Source organism: Dermacentor variabilis, chromosome 4, assembly GCF_050947875.1.
Source record: "Dermacentor variabilis isolate Ectoservices chromosome 4, ASM5094787v1, whole genome shotgun sequence".
NCBI lineage: Eukaryota > Metazoa > Arthropoda > Arachnida > Ixodida > Ixodidae > Dermacentor > Dermacentor variabilis.
Window position 1 is genome coordinate 143,945,259 of NC_134571.1, and position 24,404 is coordinate 143,969,662.

Consider the following 24,404-nt stretch of genomic DNA (forward strand, 5'->3'; position numbering starts at 1 on the left):
GCACACAACGGGCCTACATACTTCAATGTAATTTCATTTGCACTTTATGTTGCGTGGAAACCACGATGAAAAGAAAAGCCATTTATCAACTGTAGAAGAATTGAGCAGTTAAATTTAGGTGCGGTGCCAATAAATAGTGAATCTGCAAGGGCTCTATTTGACAAATACATTAGGTAACTGACCCTAAGAAAGTCGTCGAATTTTTTTCTTTCATAGAACGATGCGTCTTGAAAACTAGTTTTCTTCTTTTTGCCCTAGCCTCAGTTTGATGACGTCGACACGCCGCAGTGAGGCCTAAATTTCTGTATGACAGCTCATACAGAACCACAAATATTACTTTACACGTTGCGCCAGCGTCACAACACATGTTTACGCTTTACACGCGTTACTTGGGCCACATCTTTTCAGCGGCCGGCTGTGTGGGATCATGATGGTGAATAGTGCACACTGACTACGCGCCGAGGTAACGATACCGCCCCACCAGCACGATGTGCACAAGACCTCGGTGAAATAGAAATTCACGGACGGTTCTGGGGACAAAATAAAATCCTACCGTATTTTAAACTAGGCCGAATGTTAATTTGAAAAAAAAACTTGTGAAAGGCAACGGCAACTATCCACAATACGCCGGCACAGAGGTCGAAGAACTCGACGCTCCCTTCACGGAATCGGAAATTTGGGATGCCTTACAAGGTCTCAACGGACGCTTGGCGAAGGACCCGGACGGGGTCTCAAACAAACTGTTGAGAAACCTAGACGGAAAGTCAGTCGAGAAGCTCAACGCAGAAATCAACAAAGCGTGAGAAACGGGACTAGTACCAGAGGGCTGGAAAGAGGCCTCGGTCATACTAATACCGAAACCCGGTAAACCACTTGCGGCGGAGAACATGCGGCCGATATCGCTAACCTCGTGCGTTGGCAAGACGGTGGAACATGCCATACATAACCGAGTATCGCGGTACATAGAGAAAGGGGGCCTGCTCCCACGTAATATAGTGCGCTTCAGATGGGGCCTCTCCACACAGGACGTAATGTTACTACTAAAGAAGCATATAATCGACGGCATGACCAGAAACACCAGGAGCATACTGGCCCTGGACCTAACCAAAGCGTTCGAAACGGTCAAACAGATTTCAAATGAAAACGATCTCGTTGATGGGGTCGGGCCGGAAATTCCACTCGTACATATGCTCCTTCTTCAGAGACAAGAAGGCCACAATCAAAATAGGACAGGCCACGTTCGATTGATACACGCTGGGCGTGAGGGGCACCCCACAAGGCGCGGTGCTCTCAATTTCAATTTCAATTTATTTTCCCATCTTACAGTACAGATGGAGGGGTTGCAGAAAAAAGCTACACCAGGGTAGCTTGACAAGTCTACAAACCTAAAATTCAGCAGGGAGGCAGTACTGGAACTTGTACAAAAAACAAACAGAAAAGTATATCAAGTAATCACTGAAGGATACACGAAACAGCAATACGTGCACACAAGTGAACTCAAGCCATGTTATTTAAACACATAGTACGAGGCTCCTCGCGCGAACAAGAAAACAAATTAAAATTAATGAGACTAAAACCATTAAGAAGAGATGGAAGAATATAGTGAAGGCGTTCTTGTCCAAGGTTAAGTCGAGGTGTCGGTACTATCCATTCCTCGCCATGTCTTGTTGGATAGCTTAACGTTTTTTTCTTTAGTTCTGCTAATTTCTTGAGAGTGGTTATATTATTCCTAATTTCCGATTTAAAGACGACACTGAGACGATGTTTATAGAGATTATGTACTTTAATTACTCTAGAATGACTAAATAAAGCTGCACTTGGATGTCGGTATGACGTATTATACACATTATTATTATTCAATCTAGCAATGAAAGGGGGCTTGGACCGGCTGACGAGAATGACCAACGTCGATCACGCCCTGTACGCCGAAGACACCACGGTGTGGTTCCCGGGTGGGTCCGACGCAGAAGTCGAGCGGGCTCTTTCAGAGGCACTGTACGCAACGGAAGAGTATACCTGAAGGAAACGGGCCTCCGGCTGTCACCCAGCAAATTGGAACTGTTGCTATACAGGCCGTCGAAACAAGGCATGGGGAATTTGACGTACATTGATCAAATACCTATCAAATTGCACACGAGTGACGGCCAGCCGATCCCCAGAGCGGACAGTATATGAATCCTGGGGCTGCTAATTGAGGCTAAAGGCGGTAACACGCAAAACGGTCATGAAACTCACGTCCAAAACGGAGAAAATGCTCCGGCTGATCCTCAGGGTGACCAACACCAGGGGAGAGCTCAGCGAGAGCAATCTCATCAGACGTTACCACGCCTTCCTCATGAGTCACGTAAATTACGTAGCCTCGGTGCTAAAATAGACCAAGGGAGACACGGCCAAGATAGAGACATTGATGCGCAAGAGCATCAAAAGGGTGCTGGGTCTTCCGATCACTACAAGCACGGAGCGGCTAGATCGGTTAGGGGTCCACAATTCGCTACCAGAAATCATCGAAGCACAGACCAAGGAACGGGTCGGGCAGCTGTCGACCACCAAGGCCGGCAGCCGCATCCTAGAAAAGCAGGCATAAATGCAGAGGCAAAGTGCAACGCACGCAAGGTCGAGCTCAGCGCGGCGGTCAAGGGCAATTTCAAGGTAGAACCGCTTCCGAGAAACGTCCACCCGCAATTCAACGAGGGGCGTCGAAAGGCGAGGGCCCGAGCACTGCTGAAATCGACCGTCAACGGCCCGGGACTGGCGGCATTTGTAGACGCGGCCCAGTACGGGCGCAGCGACCGGTAAGCTGCCGTCTCGATACGCTGGGATGCAACGATCATCAACGCGGCATTCGTCAAGGGGGTAACGTCCGAAGTGGCCGAACAGGTGGGAATAGCCATGGCATTGAGGGACCCCGAACGCCCTTACGTGCACACAGATTCGCGATTGGCAGCCAGGGCATTCGCCTCGGGCTCGATACCACGGGAAGCGGCGGCCGTCCTCGGCAGTGAGGAAGCTGCGGGCCATCACATCGTCAAATGCTTTCCGACCCACATGGGGACCGACGTGCACCCCGACTTTCCCAACGCCAAGGAGCTGGCGCACGGCCGCGCGCGAGGACTCGCGCACCGTGGTGATCGTGGGGAGCGAAGTGGCGGGAAGGGAGGTGAGCACCCTGACCCGCTGCTTACCTTCAACGAAGTAACGACGCACTATCAGCTGCCGAGGAGGGCCATCCCGCTCCCCCACGCTAAACTCACTAGACCACAGTCATCGATATTCAGAATGCTTCAGACAGGGACATTCCACTCGAGAGGTAGACTGAGGCTTTATTCTCCAGAGCTAGAGCCGCAATGTCCAGATTTTGGCGAATTGTACTGCTCGCTAGCGCACATGCTCTGGCAATGGTCCGCGTTAAGCAACACCGTGTTCAGTAAAGAAGAAGAGTGGGTGGACGTCCTGCGAAGCGACAACCGCCAGACCCAACTCCGGGCCGTCCAGAGGGCTCATGAAAGGGCGGAGGCTCACGGGCTTCCCATCCCAACGTGGGTGCGGCCCGTGAACTCTGCCGACCACTAAACCAGGAGCGGGTGGGGAGGGGTTCCTCAGGACTCAATAAAGTTATTTCCTTCTCCTCAAAGCACTACAGCCTGCTTACTCTAATTTTTTTGCCTAATAACGAAGTAGAAAATTTCACAGCTCGTTCTATCAGCAAAGCATTCATAACATGAGCACGGCGCGGAAAACTGGGATATAGAAACACACACACGGTGCCGTAACCAAGCAACGAAGATTTGAATCACCGGTCGGCCGCCTATTTGTTGTGGCGGAAATGATCCTTAAGCAGGTTAGACGTGTTGCATACGCGCTCAGCCACGATGCCATTTCGAAAGAACCGGTTTTCAGAGCTCTTGAATTTACGCAATGTATCCCATAGACTAAGCAGGATTTCGCAGCGTGCTAGCATAACAACGGTTTTCTTCGCAAAAACAAAAAAGAAGAAAGCTGTTCAAGCACCGCAAGCTCGTGAGCTTGTAAGCACTCCAGCCTCCCATCAGAGTGGGTCCTAAATGAAACACTGGTGCCGCATGCCATAGCCGTAGTGAACGTGATTCCGCTGCTTTGGGGGAAAAATACCATGGGCAACGTGGTAGGCGCATATAATGAACGTTTATTATGAACAACAGAGTCCAAGGTCACCTAGGAATCCACTGCTTCGAATGGGACTGCATGCTTTATTTTAGTTTTTACTTGCAAGTGCTGTTGGCTTGGTAGAAAGCAGCACGTTCAATAACAATACAATTTGTATGTAACGCAATAATAACGGATACAAACACTGAAAATAATATAAAAATACATGAAAAAAAGTGCATTAGACAATGACGGAGTGCTAGGAGCGTACTCATTTCTGCAAACACACACACACTCGAGCGCGCGCGCCCGCACGAACACACGCACACAGACATACACACACCTACATATATATATATATATATATATATATATATATATATAAACGAGAAGAAAGGGGGTTAAGCGAGGGACCCGATATTTATTAGTCATATAATGAAAAGCCAACAAACACTGACACCACGGACAACATAGCGGAAATCGCATGTGCTTAATAAATGAAATAAAGTAATGATAGATTAATGGAAATTAAAGTGAATGAAAAAACAACTTGCCGCAGGTGGGAACCGAACCCACAACCTTCGCATGTCGCGTGCGATGCTCTGCCAATTGAGCTACCGCGGCGGCGTTTCCCCATCCACTTTCTTGGGTATTTATGTGTACTAATAGAACCCTGGGATTGTTAGCCAGCGCCCGCACTCACAGACCTTGGCGGCGGACGTGCAACGTCTTTTTTGCCGCAGGCGTCACGAGAACGTGATCTCTTTCGGGTGAAGGTAACTGGTCAATAAACCCACATATCCTGCCTGAAGGCATCAATGTTGCCAGATTCGAGACCCTCGTTATGTAATAAACGAGAAGAAAGGGGGTTAAGCGAGGGACCCGATATTTATTAGTCATATAATGAAAAGCCAACAAACACTGACACCAAGGACAACATAGGGGAAATTGCATGTGCTTAATAAATGAAATAAAGTAATGATAAATTAATGGAAATTAAAGTGGATGAAAAAACAACTTGCCGCAGGTGGGAACCGAACCCACAACCTTCGCATGTCGCGTGCGATGCTCTGCCAATTGATTTCTAAATTGCCACTTTAATTTCAATTAATTTATCATTACTTTATTTCATTTATTAAGAACATGCAATTTCCCCTATGTTGTCCTTGGTGTCAGTGTTTGTTGGCTTTTCATTATATGACTATATGACTATATATATATATATATATATATATATGTATATATACCCGTGGTGGTGTACCTGTTAAGTATGGTTTCTCGCTCTCGTGGTTATACTCACAAAATAAACAGTGACCGCGAGAGAGCAGGATCATATATGAAGTGCTGCGTGTTCACAGCATATTCATTCTAGATTCAAACATATTTATGATAGAGCTTTCACCTACCAATGCAGGTAAGTCATTCCATGCTTTGATCGCTTTCGGAAAGAACGAGCCGGCATAGGCTGTAACGTGCCGTTGGGGTTGTTGAGAAAGGCCGTTCCTGTTTCCCCTTTATTGTCCACCTTGCTGTGCTCTTCGTTATGGCGTGCTGTCAATGTTAAAATAGATATTAGTAAGGTGGAAGAAAATTAGCGGAGCTGCACGCTGTGATTCGGCTAGAACAGGCAAGTTTGGCTTTCTTAGCATTTTGGAAACCGTCTGTCTGCAAGCATACCTGGAAAGTATAAACCTGGCTGCTCTACATTGCTTTTTTCTAGTTTATTGATCAATCCAGTCTGAACATAGTGTCATATAATTCCTGCATATTCTAGTGTTGGTGCATTCTATGATAGATATGCGTCAGTTTTGTTGACTGAGATGATGGTTATAGATTCCCTGGAAGGAACCAAAGCTTCTTTCCCGCGTTTTTGTAGACGTCCATGATGTGGTCTTTCCAACTTGAGTTTGTTAGTAATTTTAGCCCGAGGTGCTTAATTGTGTTAAGTCTAGCAAGTATGACTGAGTTCACTGCTCATTCATGTTCAAGCACATACTTCTGTTTGTGTTATGCATAATACAGAAGTTTTGTCGTCATTTATTTGAATGTTCCATCTTTTACGCCATCTTTAAATATTCGTGAAGACTTCATTAAGCAACTGTTAATTTTCTTTGCTATTTATTATTTCGTGCAATCAACAATCATCGGCGAAGAACGTTCTGTCTTCTTGGCAAGGCACATCCTGTAGGTGGCGCTTGGTATTATAAAATGAGCAAACTACATTAGGATGCTTGGTAGTTATTGCGTTACTTCCTTGTCAATTGCCTTGAAGCAAGACTACACATTTATATCTGTTCCGAAGGTTTTGCATGTGTCTTGTGGATTGTTACACTTCATATATTATATATATATATACGCACAGGATATGGTCTTTTCACTACCACTAATCATCTTAGAAAACTTAGAAAAACTGCATCATGTGTGTGCTTTCTTGCGGGGTCCTGTCTTCCGAGCCGTGATCGTCGTCACATGAATTACAACCTTGTCGAGTCATTGCCAACATTAACTATGTTGATGTCAAGGAGATACAGTGGATGTGAGCGTCCAGTTTAGAGTGGCACAATGCATTGTGGCAGAGTGTGCAGGTACAAGTGAAAGAGAATTGATGGCGGAAATTCTACAGACTTTGAACGCCCGTCATAACATCAACCGTGCACCTTTCAGGTGACCACAGACTCAGCTGCAGTTTCGAATCCTCCTTTTGCGACTGGGTGCCGCAAGCTCCACCTGATGGAACCAAGAGTACTTGGCGATTGACTCGTCCGTCATCGTCTCTAATAGAGTCACCAACACGAGATCACACAACAAGCTCCCCTGAAGGTACGTCATTCATACGCATGCACTAATCGTCTCTGACGTTTCGGAGATTACTTCCGACTTCCAACGCTTTTAAAGGAGTACTGAGACGAATATTTTGCATTTCACTTTGATACCTTTTTTTAGGCCGCTGTGGACTCTTCAGTTGCGGTCCGTGGCCTCATTTCATAGGCAGTGTCGCAAATTACTAATTAGAGCACATTTTGTACAACCCACGCAGAACGCGTGTCAAACGCAGTACGCCTCCTGACGTGGAATATGAGACTCACCTCGTCGCCTAAAGCGGAGGTGGCGTCCTGTCGTACCACAAAAAACAACAGTTAACGCGGTGCAGCGGTTGAAGGCCATGAAATCACCATGTCGCCGAAAGCTGCAAAATCGGTCCACCCACTTGATCGCTTCTCAAAAAAAGAGGTGATTCGCCCTCCCTGCTTTTCCCATCGAGAGATTAATGGACTAAGCTTTCATGAGCACGGTCATATAGCGTATGTAAGCGTCAATTGTATCTGGTGTCATAGGACCGCCACAGCAGGTTTCGATGACGTCAAGACTCTCCTTTTCCACGTCCTAAGCAGCGCTGCGCATGGCGCCTGTTCTGAATTTGTCGCATCCAAAAACCACGGTATTTATGGGCTGCCCTTTTAGAGAACTGAGGCTCCATAGCGTAACTACTGGCGCGGCCGCTGGATACTTTTCTTTTTATCCAGTCGCCGTGCTACTGGGTCGGCGGGGCTATACCGTGAAGAGATAAAACCGAGACTAAGGTTTGTTAAGCTTCGCCTTCAAGAGTGGAACGCCAAAGCTTTCAAAGACTCCTGACTGCTTTTCAGGCTTTCTGGCAACTACAGCTTATGTAACCGTAATGCTTACCGGGAAACGCCTCCACCGAACGCTATGCACAAAGGCGAGCGTTCTGGTTGAAGCGCGGCCTCTTGCGTCGGCCGATCCCGGAGGTAGCCCACAACCACGCCCTCCCTCCCCCCCCCCCTAAAGAAAATAAAGAATGGCATCATTTTCGGGTTTTTGTTATTGTTCAGCACTTATAATATTTAAGTCTGAGAAGATTTAACATAAACGGCTTGCGCTGTCGCTGCTTTCTTTCATGACATTTCTTTGTGGGATGTCATTCTCAAAATTGTCAAGAATGTAACACGAGGTATCAGCAACTTTATTGATAGAATGACTTGGCAATATAATCCGCATATATCGCGTGACATATAGCAATTCGTGCCAGATATATATACCTAAATGTGTATGGAGATTGTATCTCACGGACAACTCCGCTGACGTCCACACCGGATTTTCTTCGACACGGGGCCCTTAACGCTGTCGCCTATAGAACCGCACTTGCTTTCAAAGTTTAAGCCACTTGTTTCAAAGCTCGACCACATGTTTCTCAAACGAAAAGGAATGACACTGAGCAGTATGAAGATTTAGCAACATAATAAGATATTTTAATTTGCTAGATAAGCGGTCTCGAACTGCCAGGCCTGGTGACATCGACATCATCTTGACGCTTTGACTCAAAGGCATTTTTTTTTTGTCTTTTAGCAATAAGGCTCGGTTTAATGTTGCTGCTCACAAAAAAAATGAACAAGGGTGTTTTGCACGTTCGGGACGTGCCATAGCGATAGCAGGAACAGCGTGAGCGACTTGTGTCGTGACATCATGACGCCTCCACCTTTGCGGCAGAAATAACAAGACGGGTTCTGAATAGTGCTGTCGCAAACTATTTTCGGAGATGCAGCGCTTTTCAGCATGAACCACCAATTCCGAGCAATGAACGAATTCTTCAACGCGAACCGACAAGTCGCCTATCCAGAACATTTGGAGCGCTCATGCGCAGTACCGGACGGGGCTCGGCGCATATGAAAGTTGCCAGTGTAAACTTCACTGAACGTAGCAGTGCACTTACTGAATGCTGTAGCAAGATATAGAGACAGTTGCAGAACATATAAGATTAAGGTTGACCGAATAACGAACTGTGCATCAACCTTAATTTTAATCCCACAATAAATCTTTCGTTACCTGCTCCTTCCGAGAACCTTTTCAGTGTGTTGTTTCCATAGCAGCTTCGCGCGTGCTTTTGTACTATAGGGGTGTTCGACCACGAGCAGTATTTAAAGCTGTCTCTCGCTCTTCCAGGACACTTTATTATGTTCGAGTCTCCTTCGAAAGTAGAGAATGCAACCATCATAGGTCCAACTCTCGACAACTCCTCGTATTGTGCCGTGAGTATGCGATGTGTTATAGTCAATTCACTTTGTCTTCAAACATACAAGTAACAGTGCAAGGGACAGAAACAAAACACTGAAACGGACAAAGCAGTGTTCCTTCTGTTCGTCTTGTTTCTTGCGCTGCTACTTGCTTTAAGTTTACCGTGTAGCAATAGGCCAGAGTTAGCACTGTTTTGGCATTCAAAGCACTCTGCCCTCTTTTTTTTTCATTTAACAAGCAAACGCAAGTACTTTCGAGGTAAATATGTTTACTCTTCTGACTCCTCTCAGATGTAGTACATTGGCGTCTGTTCTTACATTAGTACGCTGCTTAGCGCAAATGCGATAAACGTCCTAACTGCTTTATGGAGACGATATGCAGACATGCATCGACAGCTGAAGTAAAAGCGCGAGGAGGAGGAATAAAGTTTATTTGTAGATATGAGCGTACGATAGTATCGTACGAAGTAGGCGGTGTCCATAGTCTAGGATGCCGTGGGCCTGGACCGATAGCTTGGCCCTGCTCACCGGACGATGCTGGTCTTCAGAGCTCGGGCTTGTCAGCTGGACCTCCCACTGCTCGATGGTTGGTCCGGTGATCAGTTGATGATGACAACAATGCCTCGAGGAAACACGTCTCTCTGAGTTTTCTGTGTACTACGCAAAGAAACACAACTGGTACACGCAAGGTGAGGCTTAACATCCCATCACGACTGTCTTACGCAGTCAGCATCACCGTCAAATATCGTCAATGAAAGCAAACAGCACAGAAAGCTTCGCTTGCATCGATTCCCACAGTACGTAGGATCTCCATAAAAGTTTTCTTTTTCTTTTGTAATTCACACAGGTGACGTTTTTCTATGCGATGCAAGGAAGAAGCAGGCCGCGGCTTTCGCTTGGCATCCGCTCAACTAAAGATGGACCATGGACGACAGTTTGGAAGCAGTCCAGGACAAGCAAATTCTTTCACTTTGTGGGCGTCAGTGCCGTATTCAAGAGTGGCACTCCTTATCAGGTGATCATATCAAGACCCACCTGACCAGCTTCTCAACTTGAACGGCCCCTCGCCAGACACTACCAGATATTTTGGTCATAGTACACTCGGCACCGTAAAGCGCCATCTAGGGAGCGATTTACCGGACAAAACAAATTCCACTTGGTTCATCATTAGTGGAGATAGGCGAAAGTGAAATGCCACATCGTTTTAGCTTCCGGGGGCTGAGCTTCAATGTGGACATTGACACTCTTGCCTCGATTAGCATGCGCGAGTGACAATGATACGCTAATAACATTATTCATGGCAATTGAATGGTTAAGTGCAGCTTAGCGAAGTATTTCAAGCAAACTTAATACAGAAACAGCTATACCTGTGGCAAATTTGGTGGTTACAGATTGGGATCAGTGGTACACGAGCCTGTCAAAGAAGAAAGGCTCGTGCGCTCAGATCACGCTATTACACATATTACGCCTGTGGCGGTATTCTACGCATATGTGCCGCTGTTTATTTAGCAGACTTAGTTCATAAAGTCAGCCTGCTCTTACGTTGATAGCAAATTTACAAAAACGTTGCCGGATCGTGCGCCTCTAGTATTCTCACTTCTTTGATCTTGCACGCCAACTCAAGCAGATTAACTTCTGAAAGAACACTTATTTATTTTTTTTATTGTGGAACAAACAGCATATCAGCTGGATTGGGGCTATGTAGCATGTAACATAACTATGAATACATGGCGGCAAGAATGAGTTAGCAGGTCAAATGTGCAATAATAAAAACCCTGACAGCCAAAGATGTTATCAGTGCAAAGGTACTTAGTTGTATCTTCCACGTACTTCTCTGTAAACAAAGCGCTTGCAGTTGTTTGGAAACATACTAAGCAGCGAACATTCGCTAAGGACGTTGCATTCGTCGCATTATCTGTGGCGCCTTTAATGTTGCCTACTACGATTTTAATTGCGCATGTTGCATGTGTCATACGCAAATTTATTTCATGTACCACGAATTGCTTATGCTCGGAAGTTTCAACTTAAATTCTTATTTCTGTTCCGACTAAATATTGATCTTTACGAGTCTGACATCATGTGATGCATTCATCTAATCTCAGTGACAAAATTGGCTATTGGGTGTTTAGTTTGTGGCATATGATGGGTGCTTTCTTCGTGTCCTTGAATATTTCCTGGCTCAAATTTGCAGTTAATATATTGAAAAGAAATTTTGGCTGTAAATCAGAAAGTTTACCACACTTAGTTGGAAATGGGTGTGCTGCACGACACCATAGAGGCAGTTATATGCGTACACTTGCACTGGCGCTTTACACTTTGGTTTTATTACATTAAACGACGTTTATAGAGGCGCACGATATGAAGAACTCAGTAAGAAATACCGTCACCTCCTAGAAGCTGACTTTTATTCTTAATACTTTACGCGATTTCTCTTTCTCTTGCCGTGTACATACCTATACATATGGCCTAACGATCGTAGTTTTCTATAAATAATAACGAGGAAATGTTTCCTGCGTCTGTATTATTCATGTCTTTCGTATATCTTGATATTAGGACTGCAGTGTATTGTAGGGAAAATTTCGTAGTGTAATTTATTGGAAAGAAAGAGCAAGATGCTTTTATGGCTTTATGTTTAAATACCGATGACCATGACCACTATGCACCCACCAAGAAAAATGAAACGAGTTGGAATTTCTATGTTTCTACGCCTTTATCATTATTTTAACTTATATGAAAGTCCACGTTGAGCGTTTACTATTTCTCGAAAGAATGATCTCATTAAAGCAGCTTCAGTATTAGATAGCTAGCAGGCTGTTGAACTAAGAAATGTTTTTTCTCTCTGTTGTAATAACTCTGTTTATCAACTCAGAAGTGTTAAAGCAGTATTACATTTAGTTGCTGATCACAGCGTTTCCTTATCCGCCAATAAATTAGCTGGCTAGCAAGTACTGTCTAGTAAGATCTTTTAAAGTATACAATGCCCTGCTACTGTTTATTCCTTGTACTAGTACAGTTTTTTCTGCTATTTTGTACTGCAAGGATTTTGTTTATTCAATTGTAGCACACGCAACATTTCATGTGCCCTTCCTGCAAAAATACTAACTCACAATACATTCTAATAAATAAACAAATAAGTAAATAATAATATTGAACTTCAAGTTTTTCCATATGGTTTATTAGGTGGCTTTCATAGGAGAACACACAACACCTGAAAAGCATGGCTACATTGCTATTGACGACGTCCATTTCTGGGAGAGCTGCAAAGCAATGCAAGAAGGTGAGCTGATCTTAATACGATATCCTCCTCTCCAGCACCGCCTCCTATAAGAAAGCTTCAGCTCAGAAGCTCTTAATGCACAAAAATGAAGAAATCAATTCTCTCGGCATCTGATGCACAAAATTGGACGAGGGCATTTTTGCATCTCAATGGAATACTTCCGTCCTACCGACTGCCGCAAACAGAATTTCGATTAGACGATCGATTTGTTTTTACGCAACTTACTTGAAATATCCGAGAAATGAAACTGAACTATATGGCTTAGTGCTTTGTGACTTAATAATAAAAAATATATACATAATTTTGAAGACTACACTCATTGAGGCATCTAGAACAGCCAAGATTGATATATTATACACAGTTTTCGAATTTACTAATAACTTTTAGTTGTACTTCTGTAAAACGCTCGTAAACGCTAACAATATTCCGTGACCTGTAAGCACCTACATCACCTTCATTTGATTGAAATTCTCTCGCATATGCAGTGCAGGACTGGGACATCTGCTTTTAGTGAAGAGTTGTAAATTTCTAAACTCCCTTCTGCAATTTTGTTATTTCACGGATTTATGAAACTGTTCATAAACAGCTCTGATGCTCTAAATCGAAATTCTGCTTTCTGCAATCTGTAGAATTCAGAATTCGCTCTCATTAAGGCAACGATTTCATTCAAATTACTCCAGTGGACGGCTAATGCGAGTATTGCTTTTTATTACATATATTTGAATGTGGAAATCAGAGTTGGCCATGCTCTATAATTTCCTGCTAAGGCCCCATGATGAAAAAAAATTCCAAAGAAGTATGCGATCAAAACGACGCTATCGCCTAAGCGATGCTGTTTTCAGTTACCACCAAAGTATAAAGATGCAACCAGGTTCCTTTCTTGCAAGCCTTGTGCCATCAGTTCATTTGCTTGAAGAACGAAATCATTGCAGTGGTGTCGCTTTACGAACGAGGCTGTTCTGTATGTCACCAAAGTTGGGATTTATATAAGGAAATTTCAATCCCAGTAACGTACCTTAAAAAGAAGGAAATACTATTTGCGCTCATTCTATGGAACGCGTAATCTTAAGGTACATAGTGTGGGTGAGATGAAGATTGTTTAAATAATAAATTTCGCACCCTCTATTAAGGAAGTGCGTAAATTTATAGAAATCACTTGAATCGATAAAAGAATGCAAAGAAACTTGTGAACAAACGAGTTCTGTAGGTTCTTGCAGAGAGGAAATTTACTACCCGTTCATTTCTCGATCCCTGCGAAACTGGAAACGAAAGATATTAAAACAAGTTATCATGACAAAGCTCACTGAGAACCATTCGCACAGAAAGCAAATTCACCCCTGATTGCTTGTGCAGAAAACTAGCGCACAAATAACTATACTTACGCGAAAAAAAAATTTTTTCTCGCTAAATATGCGTTGTGAATTTATGGAGGTGATAAGGATACGCGATAAGGCTATGAAGGTACGAGCAAGGGACACTACAACAATGAGCGTACAGTGAAAAATGATTGCATTTATAAAGGTGCTTGCTTGTACTATGACGAAGTCTCATATGCCTTTACGACTGTTTTGCCCCCATCGTCTATGAGGGCAAAGCAACGTTTTGTCGTGGCTACGCCTTGTGGCAAGTAAACATGATGGTGGCTGCTGCAGGTGACATGAAACCTGCATGTAGTAATCTTTAATAGGCATAGTAGTCAATCTCTCGTGCCAAATATTTCTGTGTGCACGGAGTCCTCAGAATAATACACAGTTTTAAATTATGACTTCTGTCACAGCAGCTGCACTTTGGTCTCTTTGTGGTTTCAATCAATGTTTACATCCTTAAGGGCAAATGTGTTTAATGAAGGACAAGCCAGCACCTTCAAAGATTGAAAAACGCTCATAGCTTAGCAATAGAATTTGTGTTTTTTTGTCCTTAGATAGCCAATAGGTGTAACGCCACAAATAGGATTAACGCAAAATACTTTTGTGGCTCTTAGTAAGCAACAACCTCCCCGCCCCTCCCTTTTTCTTTCTTCATGATGTAGCTCTGATACACACTGCCTCGGGCACAAACCCTACCTTTGCCACGCACGGAGAGAGTTATGGTTAGTGCTAATCCATTTTGTGCGTGTGCATATAGGACTAGTGCATTTGGAGCGACGCACAGTCTTTGTCTTCGATTCACACAGTGATTGTTCGGTAACAGCGGTCACGACGTTATCTGACATTCGCTTTCCTTTCCGCAGGTTTTGGCTGCTCATATTATTGCGTCAGTCTTGGTAATTGGACGCTTCAAGTTTTGCAGATGATCCGATTTATAGTATCAGAAGTCATAGCATAAGAGCACTTGTTATTGTAGGCTGCTTATAAACCACTGATGCTCTTCTTCGTAGAGCCAAAGTTGACTTTACATCTGATTTTTCCCGCTCTCATTATGACTTCTTTCAGAACTTCCAGCAGCACCTGTGCCAACCGTGCCTCCTTTTGTATGCGGAGTAAATGAGTTCCAATGCGGTGGTCTCAACGAATGCATTCAAAACTCCCAGGTGTGCGATTTCAAGACGGACTGCTCCGACGGAGCTGACGAATCTCGATGCGGTGAGTGAAAATTTATATAAATAAGCAATTTTCCAAAGAAGTGGGGATGGCACGCGAAGCAGTACGCAATTGTTACTGTTACAGGCTTCGGTGAGGTATTAAAAGAGACTTCTAATTAGCGCTCGGTTGGTTTTAGCTCCAAACGTGCTGCGAAAAAATTTCAGCGCAGTTATATATGTTTGTGTTTCTCATAATTATTTCTCTATGAAGACTACGGAACGACCAGTGCAGCTTCGAAGCGACAATACTCAGACACACACACGCACAGAGAGAGAGAGAGAGAGAAGTGCTGCATTTATTGGAAGCTGCAGATGTTTGCCAGCCTGATGGCCTGGCTTGCTGGCGCCTTAACTAACTATTGAAAATACCTGAGGTACAGAGTACAGCAATTTCTGTAATAGTAAGTCTATTAGGTTCCAAATTATTGGTCTTCGTCAATCATTAAAAAAATACGATGTTGGTGTAATGAACGAAAGCTTAAACAACGAACAGAAGTTCTTGCCCCGTAGTGTTCTTCCATGTTTACTTTCTGTAAAAAATTTCGATTTTTACGAAAGCGCTCAATCTAGCAATACTTTATCATCCCTTTTAAGCACTAATTAATGCTTGTTAAACTTTCAAGGAAGATAGAAAATTAAGGTCACGCAACCCTTTAGGAATTGTTGGCACACGCACTAGCAAGGACACTTTTGTAAAGCCAGACGCTTTCAATTTGTTTAGTCTACTATTTGGTTTGACACTGAGATGTCTAAAACGTTTATGGTTGAGCTCTAAATTGCGTTTACCAGTGTAATGTACTTGGTTATCAATGAACAGCGATTGGTGACCTCCTCGTTAGAGAATTTGGATTTCGGATAGATGCTTACGGAATTTAAATGCGGCATGTAGCACCCCTCATAGCATTTAAGTTATCTCCTAACGAAAGCAACATTGCACAAAGCGCGGTATGTAATGACATTAGATCGTAGTGTTGAGGTACGTCTACTCAAGGCAAACGCAGCGTCTAGTTCGTCCGTAGAAAAGGCGGGTGTCACGCGAAAGTGGAGTATGGTCGGATGTTCACACGTTCAAGCGGCACTCCTGCTCCTGTACAATGACTCATAGCAGGCTCGTATGGTGCTACAGCAATAGGTGTCATGTTGCTTACTTCAGTTCCAGAAATCGCTTCACACCGTACGATAGTGCTTGCCATTAGCGTAGGAAAAGTAATAAAGATGATGCTCTAACTGTAGTAAGATGCTTTCATGACTCAAACTCCGTATTCTAGGCATGGAATTTCATTAACGAAGGCTTTGACCTGAAGCACCGTGGGCATACGTAAATCGGTACTGTTCGCTGACAATTCCCTTCATACACAGCAATCTCTCTACTGTAGCGGGATAAGATTGGTTGGTTCTTGGAAACTTGGAGAGAGCGTATGACCATCTTAAATTATTTAGCTATGCTTAGGCCTAGAACCTATGCCTATGCCGAAGACCTATTCTTATGTGACCTAGAAGACTCGAGATGTGGGACATTATTTCTGGCAGTGTCATAGACTCGCTAAAGAAAGTAATGTCATGTTTGAAACACATCAGCGTCGACGTCCCCAACACGCCAAAATAGTCGACGCGTTTCTACAAAGACCCTGGACCTTCAGGCTGGAAATCTTCCAATCCGTATTGAAGTTCATCAGTGGTGTGGATTTAGATTATGACTGGTAACGTTAGAATCTCAGTTCAGGGTATTGTATTGTGGGGGTGGGCGGGCCGTTGTGGCATAGTGTACTGGATTGCTTACAGCCACGCTACGAGTTCAGTCATGCTCATCGTAGTGTTAAGTATCGTTGTGAACGTCAGCTTGTTCACCCGTCCAGCAATGCGCGTTGAATTACGATGCACTGAACTTTACACCCGTAGATTTTAGGTTTCTTAAACTCTGGCGACGCGGCACCATTGCCGGCTATTACCAGCAGCCATCAACATCCTCTTCCTCCTGATTCTTGGTATGGTATCTTGACCATTACGAAGTCTGTCCAGATGAAAGACAGGATTTATGCATGAACGGTCATACATAAGCAACGTTGCTGACATGGTGACATACGTCGAACAGCAGGAAGCGTGTAAGTGATTATCTGTTCATCTTGCTTCTGATCTTAAATGGAGTTACAATAACGTCTCCCGCCGAAGCAACATTAAGGCGTTAAATTAAAAATTGGTGGCAGGTTTTATCTTTGTATTTGTGGCTGCTTACCAAGGAGATCGTTTTATGGTGCTCACTGAGGATCACCCGTCGTGCTAGCATAACAGTAGCGCAGCACTGAGCCAACGCCTTTTAATCAGCCATCGTTGAGCTCGTGGACAGCTATTCAAAACACCACTTCACGCTCCATCTACGAACACAAAGTTTTATTTCAACATGACTTGTCACACAGGTTCACTCAAGCGCATGGCCTAAGAAGGCAGTCATGTTGATATGGAGTCATTTTTTCGAAAGGAGCATACCACGCAAAAGTGCTCGTTGGTAGAATTTACCTAATACCCAACGTCTGCATAGGAGATATTGATAACCAGGCTGCTCATACCATCCAGCAGTTGTCTCACGTTCTGACTGAGAGGGATCTCTTAGACAGTTTCGATAAATACATAAAAAAGGGTCTCGCTGCGATTGGCCATCTCTTCAGGTTCCTGTAGGAAAGACCTAGAGGCGCACATACACTGTATTTTACAATTATACAACGCATAGTAATATTTGTGGAATTCATTTGGGCTACCAGTCTTGCCTGACACTTGCTAAACCAAAAAGCACACGATTCGGAGTTTCGATTCCCAGACGTTTAGGATATGCCTTGTCTTAGAGCGCAGCCATATCACCGGCTAAATCTATTGCCCTCGCTAAAGACTGTGGAATCCCCAGGCACGTTGTCGTTGAGACAATGCGTGCACACGACCGGAACCTAGCCCCGGACACCTTTCCATAATCTCGCTATTCTCCCCGTGGAAAGGCCTCACATAACATTCAGTACAGCGGCCTGCATACATGGTTGGTGAATAACAGGTGAAGCAAGCGATCACGCATGCTTCTTCGATAATTTTAGAGCGGTCGTCAAGTGCACCTATAAATTCTAGAACTTCAGAAAGTCTTGCCTCCCATTATTTGAACTAAAACAGCTTTGATTATTCCTATTGTACGATAACTTCATTTCCCACACGCACACTTATGTTTCTACTATACAGATGATTCATGGCGGCGGTGTGGTTATAACGACAAAAGTAATAACGTTACAATTCTAGATATCACATATTGCGATGGCATACAGCTGCAGAGCTCGTGTATCTGCGCTCTGGACTTGAGTTCTTGTTGCAGAAATTGTGGAACTCCATTGCGCAAGTAAAAACACAACAAAAATAAAACACAAAATTTCCTCCTAGTGCGGCATCAGTGGAACTGATGACGCAGACATGCGTCATTGGCTCGAGCGTTACATAATGACAAGCGGGTTGCCTTTCCTCCCTCTAAGAGAGACACTGCGAGGTGGCTTCGCAACCTAGCACGCACATTCTCGTTAAGTTAGTGGAACACCAGATATATAAGGCGTACGAAACTACAGGATCAAAATCATCCGCTGCAACTCGACCCAGAATTCGCTGACCGGGGGCATTGCTGCTGTGTCGACTGTGGATAGGACTCGCCTTCGCAAGGCTTCAACAACACTAACTGGAATGACTGACAGTACTGCTACTGCCTGCGACGTGTGCGCTGGCGAAGGGAACATGGACGAAGTATTCTGCCGCAGACCTCGACTTCATTTAGATGGACAGGTACTCTGCCATGGTATTGCAACGACTGGACCATCATCCACTATCCGCGTAGGCGCTACACGAGAACCTTCCCCATCGCTCGACGGTCCACGAATCAGACCAGGCCCTTTTGGGCCTCCTGATGGCGACTGGCTTTTGGGAATGTATTTTTAATTTCGTCATTCAATTCCCCTGTTCTCCTTCCCCAGCGTAAGGTAGCCAACCGGATGCTTTTTTGATTCATATTCTTTTTGCATAATACACTTTCCTTCGGTCCTTCCTTCTATCAAACCAAGCCTACACTCTCGTCAATGTTGCCCATTTGATATGTTAGCTTTCGGCCGGGCTAGCGTATTGGTTTATTTGATGCTATATTTACCTTTAGTGGGTCTATTTCAGGAGCCTGGACACTCCACTTACCATTATATTTCACGCAGGGTTCTGTGATTTCACCACGGACTTGTGCGGCCTTGAGAATAAGGACTCGAGCGCGCGATACGGCTGGAACTGGACGGCGGTGCAAGACGGCAAGAAAAATAAGGCCTTCCCGACCACGGACAGCCAGTTAAGCGACCAAGGAGCCTACGCTGCGTATGCGCTGCTTAATCGAGGTAAGCTACACTTTAAGAAAAATTTCCACTCAATTGGCTCGTCTTGTCCCCCAAGAATAGTCGTCATCCATCTCATCTAATCATCGTCTACCTGTTTAAAGAGATCCCCTGAAAAACTTTTTATAGTCGTAAGAAATCTGAAGTAAAGGCTGGTATGAATGTGTGAGCCAAATATTGCTGTACTGCATACAACAGAGAATTTGCAAGCTTGTGTCAAACACAGTGAAAAATCACCTGGCCTCGCTTCCGCAGTGTCGTTACATCGAAAGCAGTTGGCCGACCAACGCTAGTGGCTGATTTCATGTTTCATTTTTAGTGGCTGATTGCATAATTTCAAAGCATTCTCGGTAATCATAATTGCTAATTTTGAGTTAAATCAATGAAAAAAATTCTCCCACGATTACGATACTCCCTAACTCTAAATTTGAGCGCAGCTCTATGCGTATTTTCATTTTGCGTGTCAATATTTCGTATTATGGTTATATTATGGTTATGGTTATTTTGCTTATGGCGTATTATGGTTATGGCTGACGTAGTAGTTCTGCGGAAACCCGCAAGGTGGAGAGAAGTAATGAATAAAGGGAAAATGAGACATCCACCCGTTCGTAGCAATTGCTACAAAGGAAACCCATACGGGTTCCTCGAAAGAAAAGCCTCATAGTTGAAGAAAAATTCGTCCTGGTCCGGGACTCGAACCCGGGACCACCGCCTTTCCGGGGCAGCCGCTCTACCATCTGAGCTAACCAGGCGGCTAGCAGATGGCAGAGCGAAGTCGAATTTGTCGACAACACGAAGCAAAGGCAAGAGTTTGACGTAGTAGTTCTGCGGAAACCCGCAAGGTGGAGAGAAGTAATGAATAAAGGGAAAATGAGACCCGTATGGGTTTCCTTTGTAGCAATTGCTACGAACGGGTGGATGTCTCATTTTCCCTTTATTCCTTATGGTTATGGCTATACGTACGCGGTATATATTAGAAGAGAACACTGTCAGTAGCACGCTTTATTTCCATATTCACGACGTACGCTACTCTGGTGCCATAGCGTAGCCATCGTTGGTGTACAGCCTGTCTGGCGGAGCACTACAATTTTTTTTCTCACACTTTCGTTCGACCAGCGAAGAGAGCGGCCCTCAGGGAGCGTCAGCCAAGGGACCGTCAGATCGAGCCTTACTCTTAGCGGATCTCCATCGCCCCTTGCAGGCGCGGTAATACACATCACATGCGCTGGTACTGCAGATTGACCACAGCAGCTGACGCCGCGGACAAGCGTAGCCCCTAGCTCTCCCCCAGCTCAGGCCACCCTGGGCCCCCTCGGAAGCCCAGATGAGATCGCTGCGATCAAAAAAAGTTACAATGACTTTCCGCTTCGAAAACGCGAGTGACGTGCAATCACATTGCGCACACGAAGCTATCGGTCTTCGGTGCGCCTAGATGCCTACACTGTCCGCATTGCAGATCGCATTCATCCCAACGCGGCCGCGCCATACGCCACAGCTGTCGGAGTAGGACGGCGGCCCCCCCCCCCACCCTTTGGAAAGAAGACGCGCTACGCCCCTGCTTTCCTTCCTTGCGCACGGCAGATTGAGCCGCCATCGTCGGCTCACCGTCTTACGGTTTCACTCGTACACGCAGCGTACGGTGCGCGAGGACGATGTTATCGCCAGACGAACTCGTTGCATCCCCATCGCAAACAAAACATGTAGCAACTGCCAGAGGAGGTCAACCCAGTGCTTTTCCGGCTACCTTACAACCTCCGCCAATCTGACAACCTAAACAACATAGGTTTATTGTAAGAATCCCGCTCGTTCGATCTTCTTCCTGCCTAGTCGGCCGCTTGTTGGCAGATTGTTGATTCTGGTGGCAACGTTTGGGAGCGCTGCTTCGATCCCCACTGAAAAAAAAACAAACTGAAAAGCGATAGCACTGTAACAGAGCGATTATGTGACGCTATATTGACCCACTGTCCCGCATAGGCCTACTGTCCTTGATTCTACCCTGAAGGGGCCGACAGAACTTAATGAATAATTCGGCGAGTTCATTTGAACAATATGCACAAACAACGGCACAGCGCACCGCTAATTTATTTGACAGTATTTGCTCGAGTCTACCACGCTCCTGAATCAAACGCGCGCCCACTTTCTATGTGTCGAAAGCAGAAACCTAAGGTAGAAATGACATTAATGTTTCTAAACAAAGTAGAAATCTAAATAGCACCCAATTTTTTTTATCATGGTTGCAAGTTTTCCGATGTTAACTTCTCCGCGTGGTTTTAAGGCATGCTTTGCCACAGCATAGTCCTATAATGCGGCATAGCGTACAAACGCTACAAAGGCGCCTTTGGATTCCTATCCCACTGCACCGTGCAGACAGTTTTTGACCTAATTTTCCTGAAAAGCAAAAGGCACGCGTTAGAGTGGGGTAAATACCTCAATAACACATTGTGAGCTACCGTTATGGGGAGCAGCATTCCGGGCAAGTTGGTAATCCATTACTCAAGTATTATTACGCGACAAAAAAGACACGGACATAAGGGAAGAAGACAAACCAAGCGCAAACTTCAGACTAAATTTATTGTACCACTGAATCGGTTTGATACATGCGAAGCAGTATGGACTGCGCATGCGCTTACATTTAAACAAACTGCGCATAATTATGTTGCACGAATGCGCAGTTCGTGTTCATGTAAGCGCATGCGCAGTCTATACTGCTTCACATTCATTAATTTAGTTGAAAGTTGGCGCTCGGTATGTGTTCTTCTCTTACACCCATGTCTTTTCTGTTACGCAGTAATACTTTAGTAATGGACTACCGTTACTGCTTGGAAATTTTTGGAGGACGGGCCAAAAATACGGATTTTAAACAGCAATTAACGTGTGTACAATGCGTTCACTGTTGGCTAAGCTCATCCGTGACAGACGCTGCCACTAAAGGGATAGTTACTGGGGTCACAACAGGGACGAGGCGCAGGCGTGCTTACTGGGGAAGTCCGAATTCTTCGTCGAGTCCCAAATTTAGGGTGAAAATAACGAACGTTTGGGCCCATAAAAATGCATGGGAACCAACCAGAACCTTCGGTCGGGATTGAATGTACACTGAAAAATTAAACAACCCGAGTTGGAATAATGGAGGTCCTGTGCAGTGAAAAAATATTGTAGCAATATTAACTGGTTGAAATATTCACTGGTAGCTGCTTGGATGTGCTAAGCAGGCTGCGCTACAGAACACTTCTCAGAGAAAAAGAAGCATAACATATATATTCTTATACTTATATATTCAGAAAGCGTGCTTTCTCAGAAAAAAAAAATGAACCACATAAGAAACACATGTAACTTTTCAGATTCCCAGATACCAAATGGATTGATCTATAAGAACAGTGTACAGGATTTCCAGAGCACTCAGTTAGAATCAAAAGAAGCATGGGTCACTCTACCTGAATAAGAACAAGGGTATGTCACTTAGAGTCTAGCTCAGAAACCGCGAGTAATTTTCTGGCCCTAATCACCGAATTACCTAATGGAAAAAGAATATCAGCTAACTTCTCAATTGTTCTTATAATTGTCAAGGTGTTAATTGTGTCAATACGAAGAATCCCCAGACAGGTCGAAAATGAGGTGTTTCCAGCAGGGGCGCGCATTGCGGGTTTAATTTATCTGGAGGACAGAGAAAGCGCGCAAAACATGAAAGGATACCACGTGACTGCACACCGCGTGCACTCATTAGTGGAAGCCCCGTCAAATAGCCTCAGAGTCAAAACAAGCTGTTCATTTCAATTGAATTGAATTTTATTTTTCGTTCATTCAAACGAGGGTAAACTGAGACTAAAGGCATAAAGCCTGAGAAAGGTCTCAGCCCCCACGAACGCCACGTTTGACAGCAGATCACACACATATGCACAATTTTGCGCATTACAACAGCGTTGGTCACTGTGAAAATCCATGGTAGCAATGTCCATGGTCATTCGGTCCTTCAAATGTATAGTACAATGTACAGCAACGTCTAAGTACACGAAAGCATTTGAGATTCTAATAGGATGCCAAAAATGTACAATTATACAGGAAATAAACTTCAGCGAATTTATGGAGCAATATAGAGCAACAACATGCGCAAACAAAAAAAACAAAGACAAACAAAGAAATCTTAATTGTGTGCCAAAAGCAATAAAAAACGGTCTTGATGCACAATAATCGCCGGGAGGTGTTCGCATGTCATCGAAAGCAGGTGTGTGTGCACCGCCGCTGGGTTAATTAACAAATTAACGACATGATTTTCAAGTGACACTGTTTGATGGCGCTGATATCACACGTATGCGTAGTCACTTTTTTTTTCGCGGAATTTCTCAGTATGCCGGAGAAATTCAACGCGCGGTATGTGCCTTGTTCGAAACGTTTCAATTACGTGTCCTACGATTATCTAACACCACCATCGGTAAGATCATGTGAGTTAGAAAAGCGATTGAAAAGCTAGCTAGTTACTTTTATTTACTAATTGAACGCCGATGACTCGGACATTATTGGCGGTTTCTTCACAAGAGCCTGAGCAATAGGCACTTGGTCTTACTCGCGTATAGTATTCCGTCTTTTTTTTTAATAACTCGGGTCTTTATAGGCGGACGGTTCTTATTACAGTGAATGTACAAATATAGAAAACAATTCCATTAGGCGTTAGTGATAATTTAGCCAAGAATAAACGAGCATGGCGCCACACAATACAACGATTTAAGTGTGCACAATGTCTACAAATTTCTCATTTCATTTCCGCGAGGGGATTAGCATGAAAAATTCATGTGAGAGACTGTTGAAGCCTACTTTAGAACAACTGTTTTCCTTTATCTTGTTCAACATAATCACGTATATTTTGCGTCACCAATTGTAGGTTTATAAGCTTCAAATGCTCGCTATTTGCCCCCTTCCCCAATTCCCTTCCCTTGCTCCCTTCCTAGTCTTCTATAGGATGTCGCTGCAAAACAGGTTCAGCGTACGTTGAGCCCAATGCACAACGTTGA

At 44.4% G+C, this 24,404-nt stretch overlaps 1 protein-coding gene across 1 annotated transcript in view; it reads left to right on the forward strand.

Moving 5' to 3' along the window:
• The window catches only part of LOC142578377 (apical endosomal glycoprotein-like), a 46,788-nt gene that overhangs the window by 10,942 nt on the left and 11,442 nt on the right, over positions 1 to 24,404 (forward strand). Inside the window, exons 5-10 of the mRNA XM_075687770.1 lie at positions 6,787 to 6,942; positions 9,085 to 9,170; positions 10,003 to 10,170; positions 12,336 to 12,432; positions 14,865 to 15,014; positions 19,231 to 19,404. Coding sequence (XP_075543885.1) covers positions 6,787 to 6,942; positions 9,085 to 9,170; positions 10,003 to 10,170; positions 12,336 to 12,432; positions 14,865 to 15,014; positions 19,231 to 19,404 — 831 coding nt within the window. The remainder of the gene's footprint in view (positions 1 to 6,786; positions 6,943 to 9,084; positions 9,171 to 10,002; positions 10,171 to 12,335; positions 12,433 to 14,864; positions 15,015 to 19,230; positions 19,405 to 24,404) is intronic.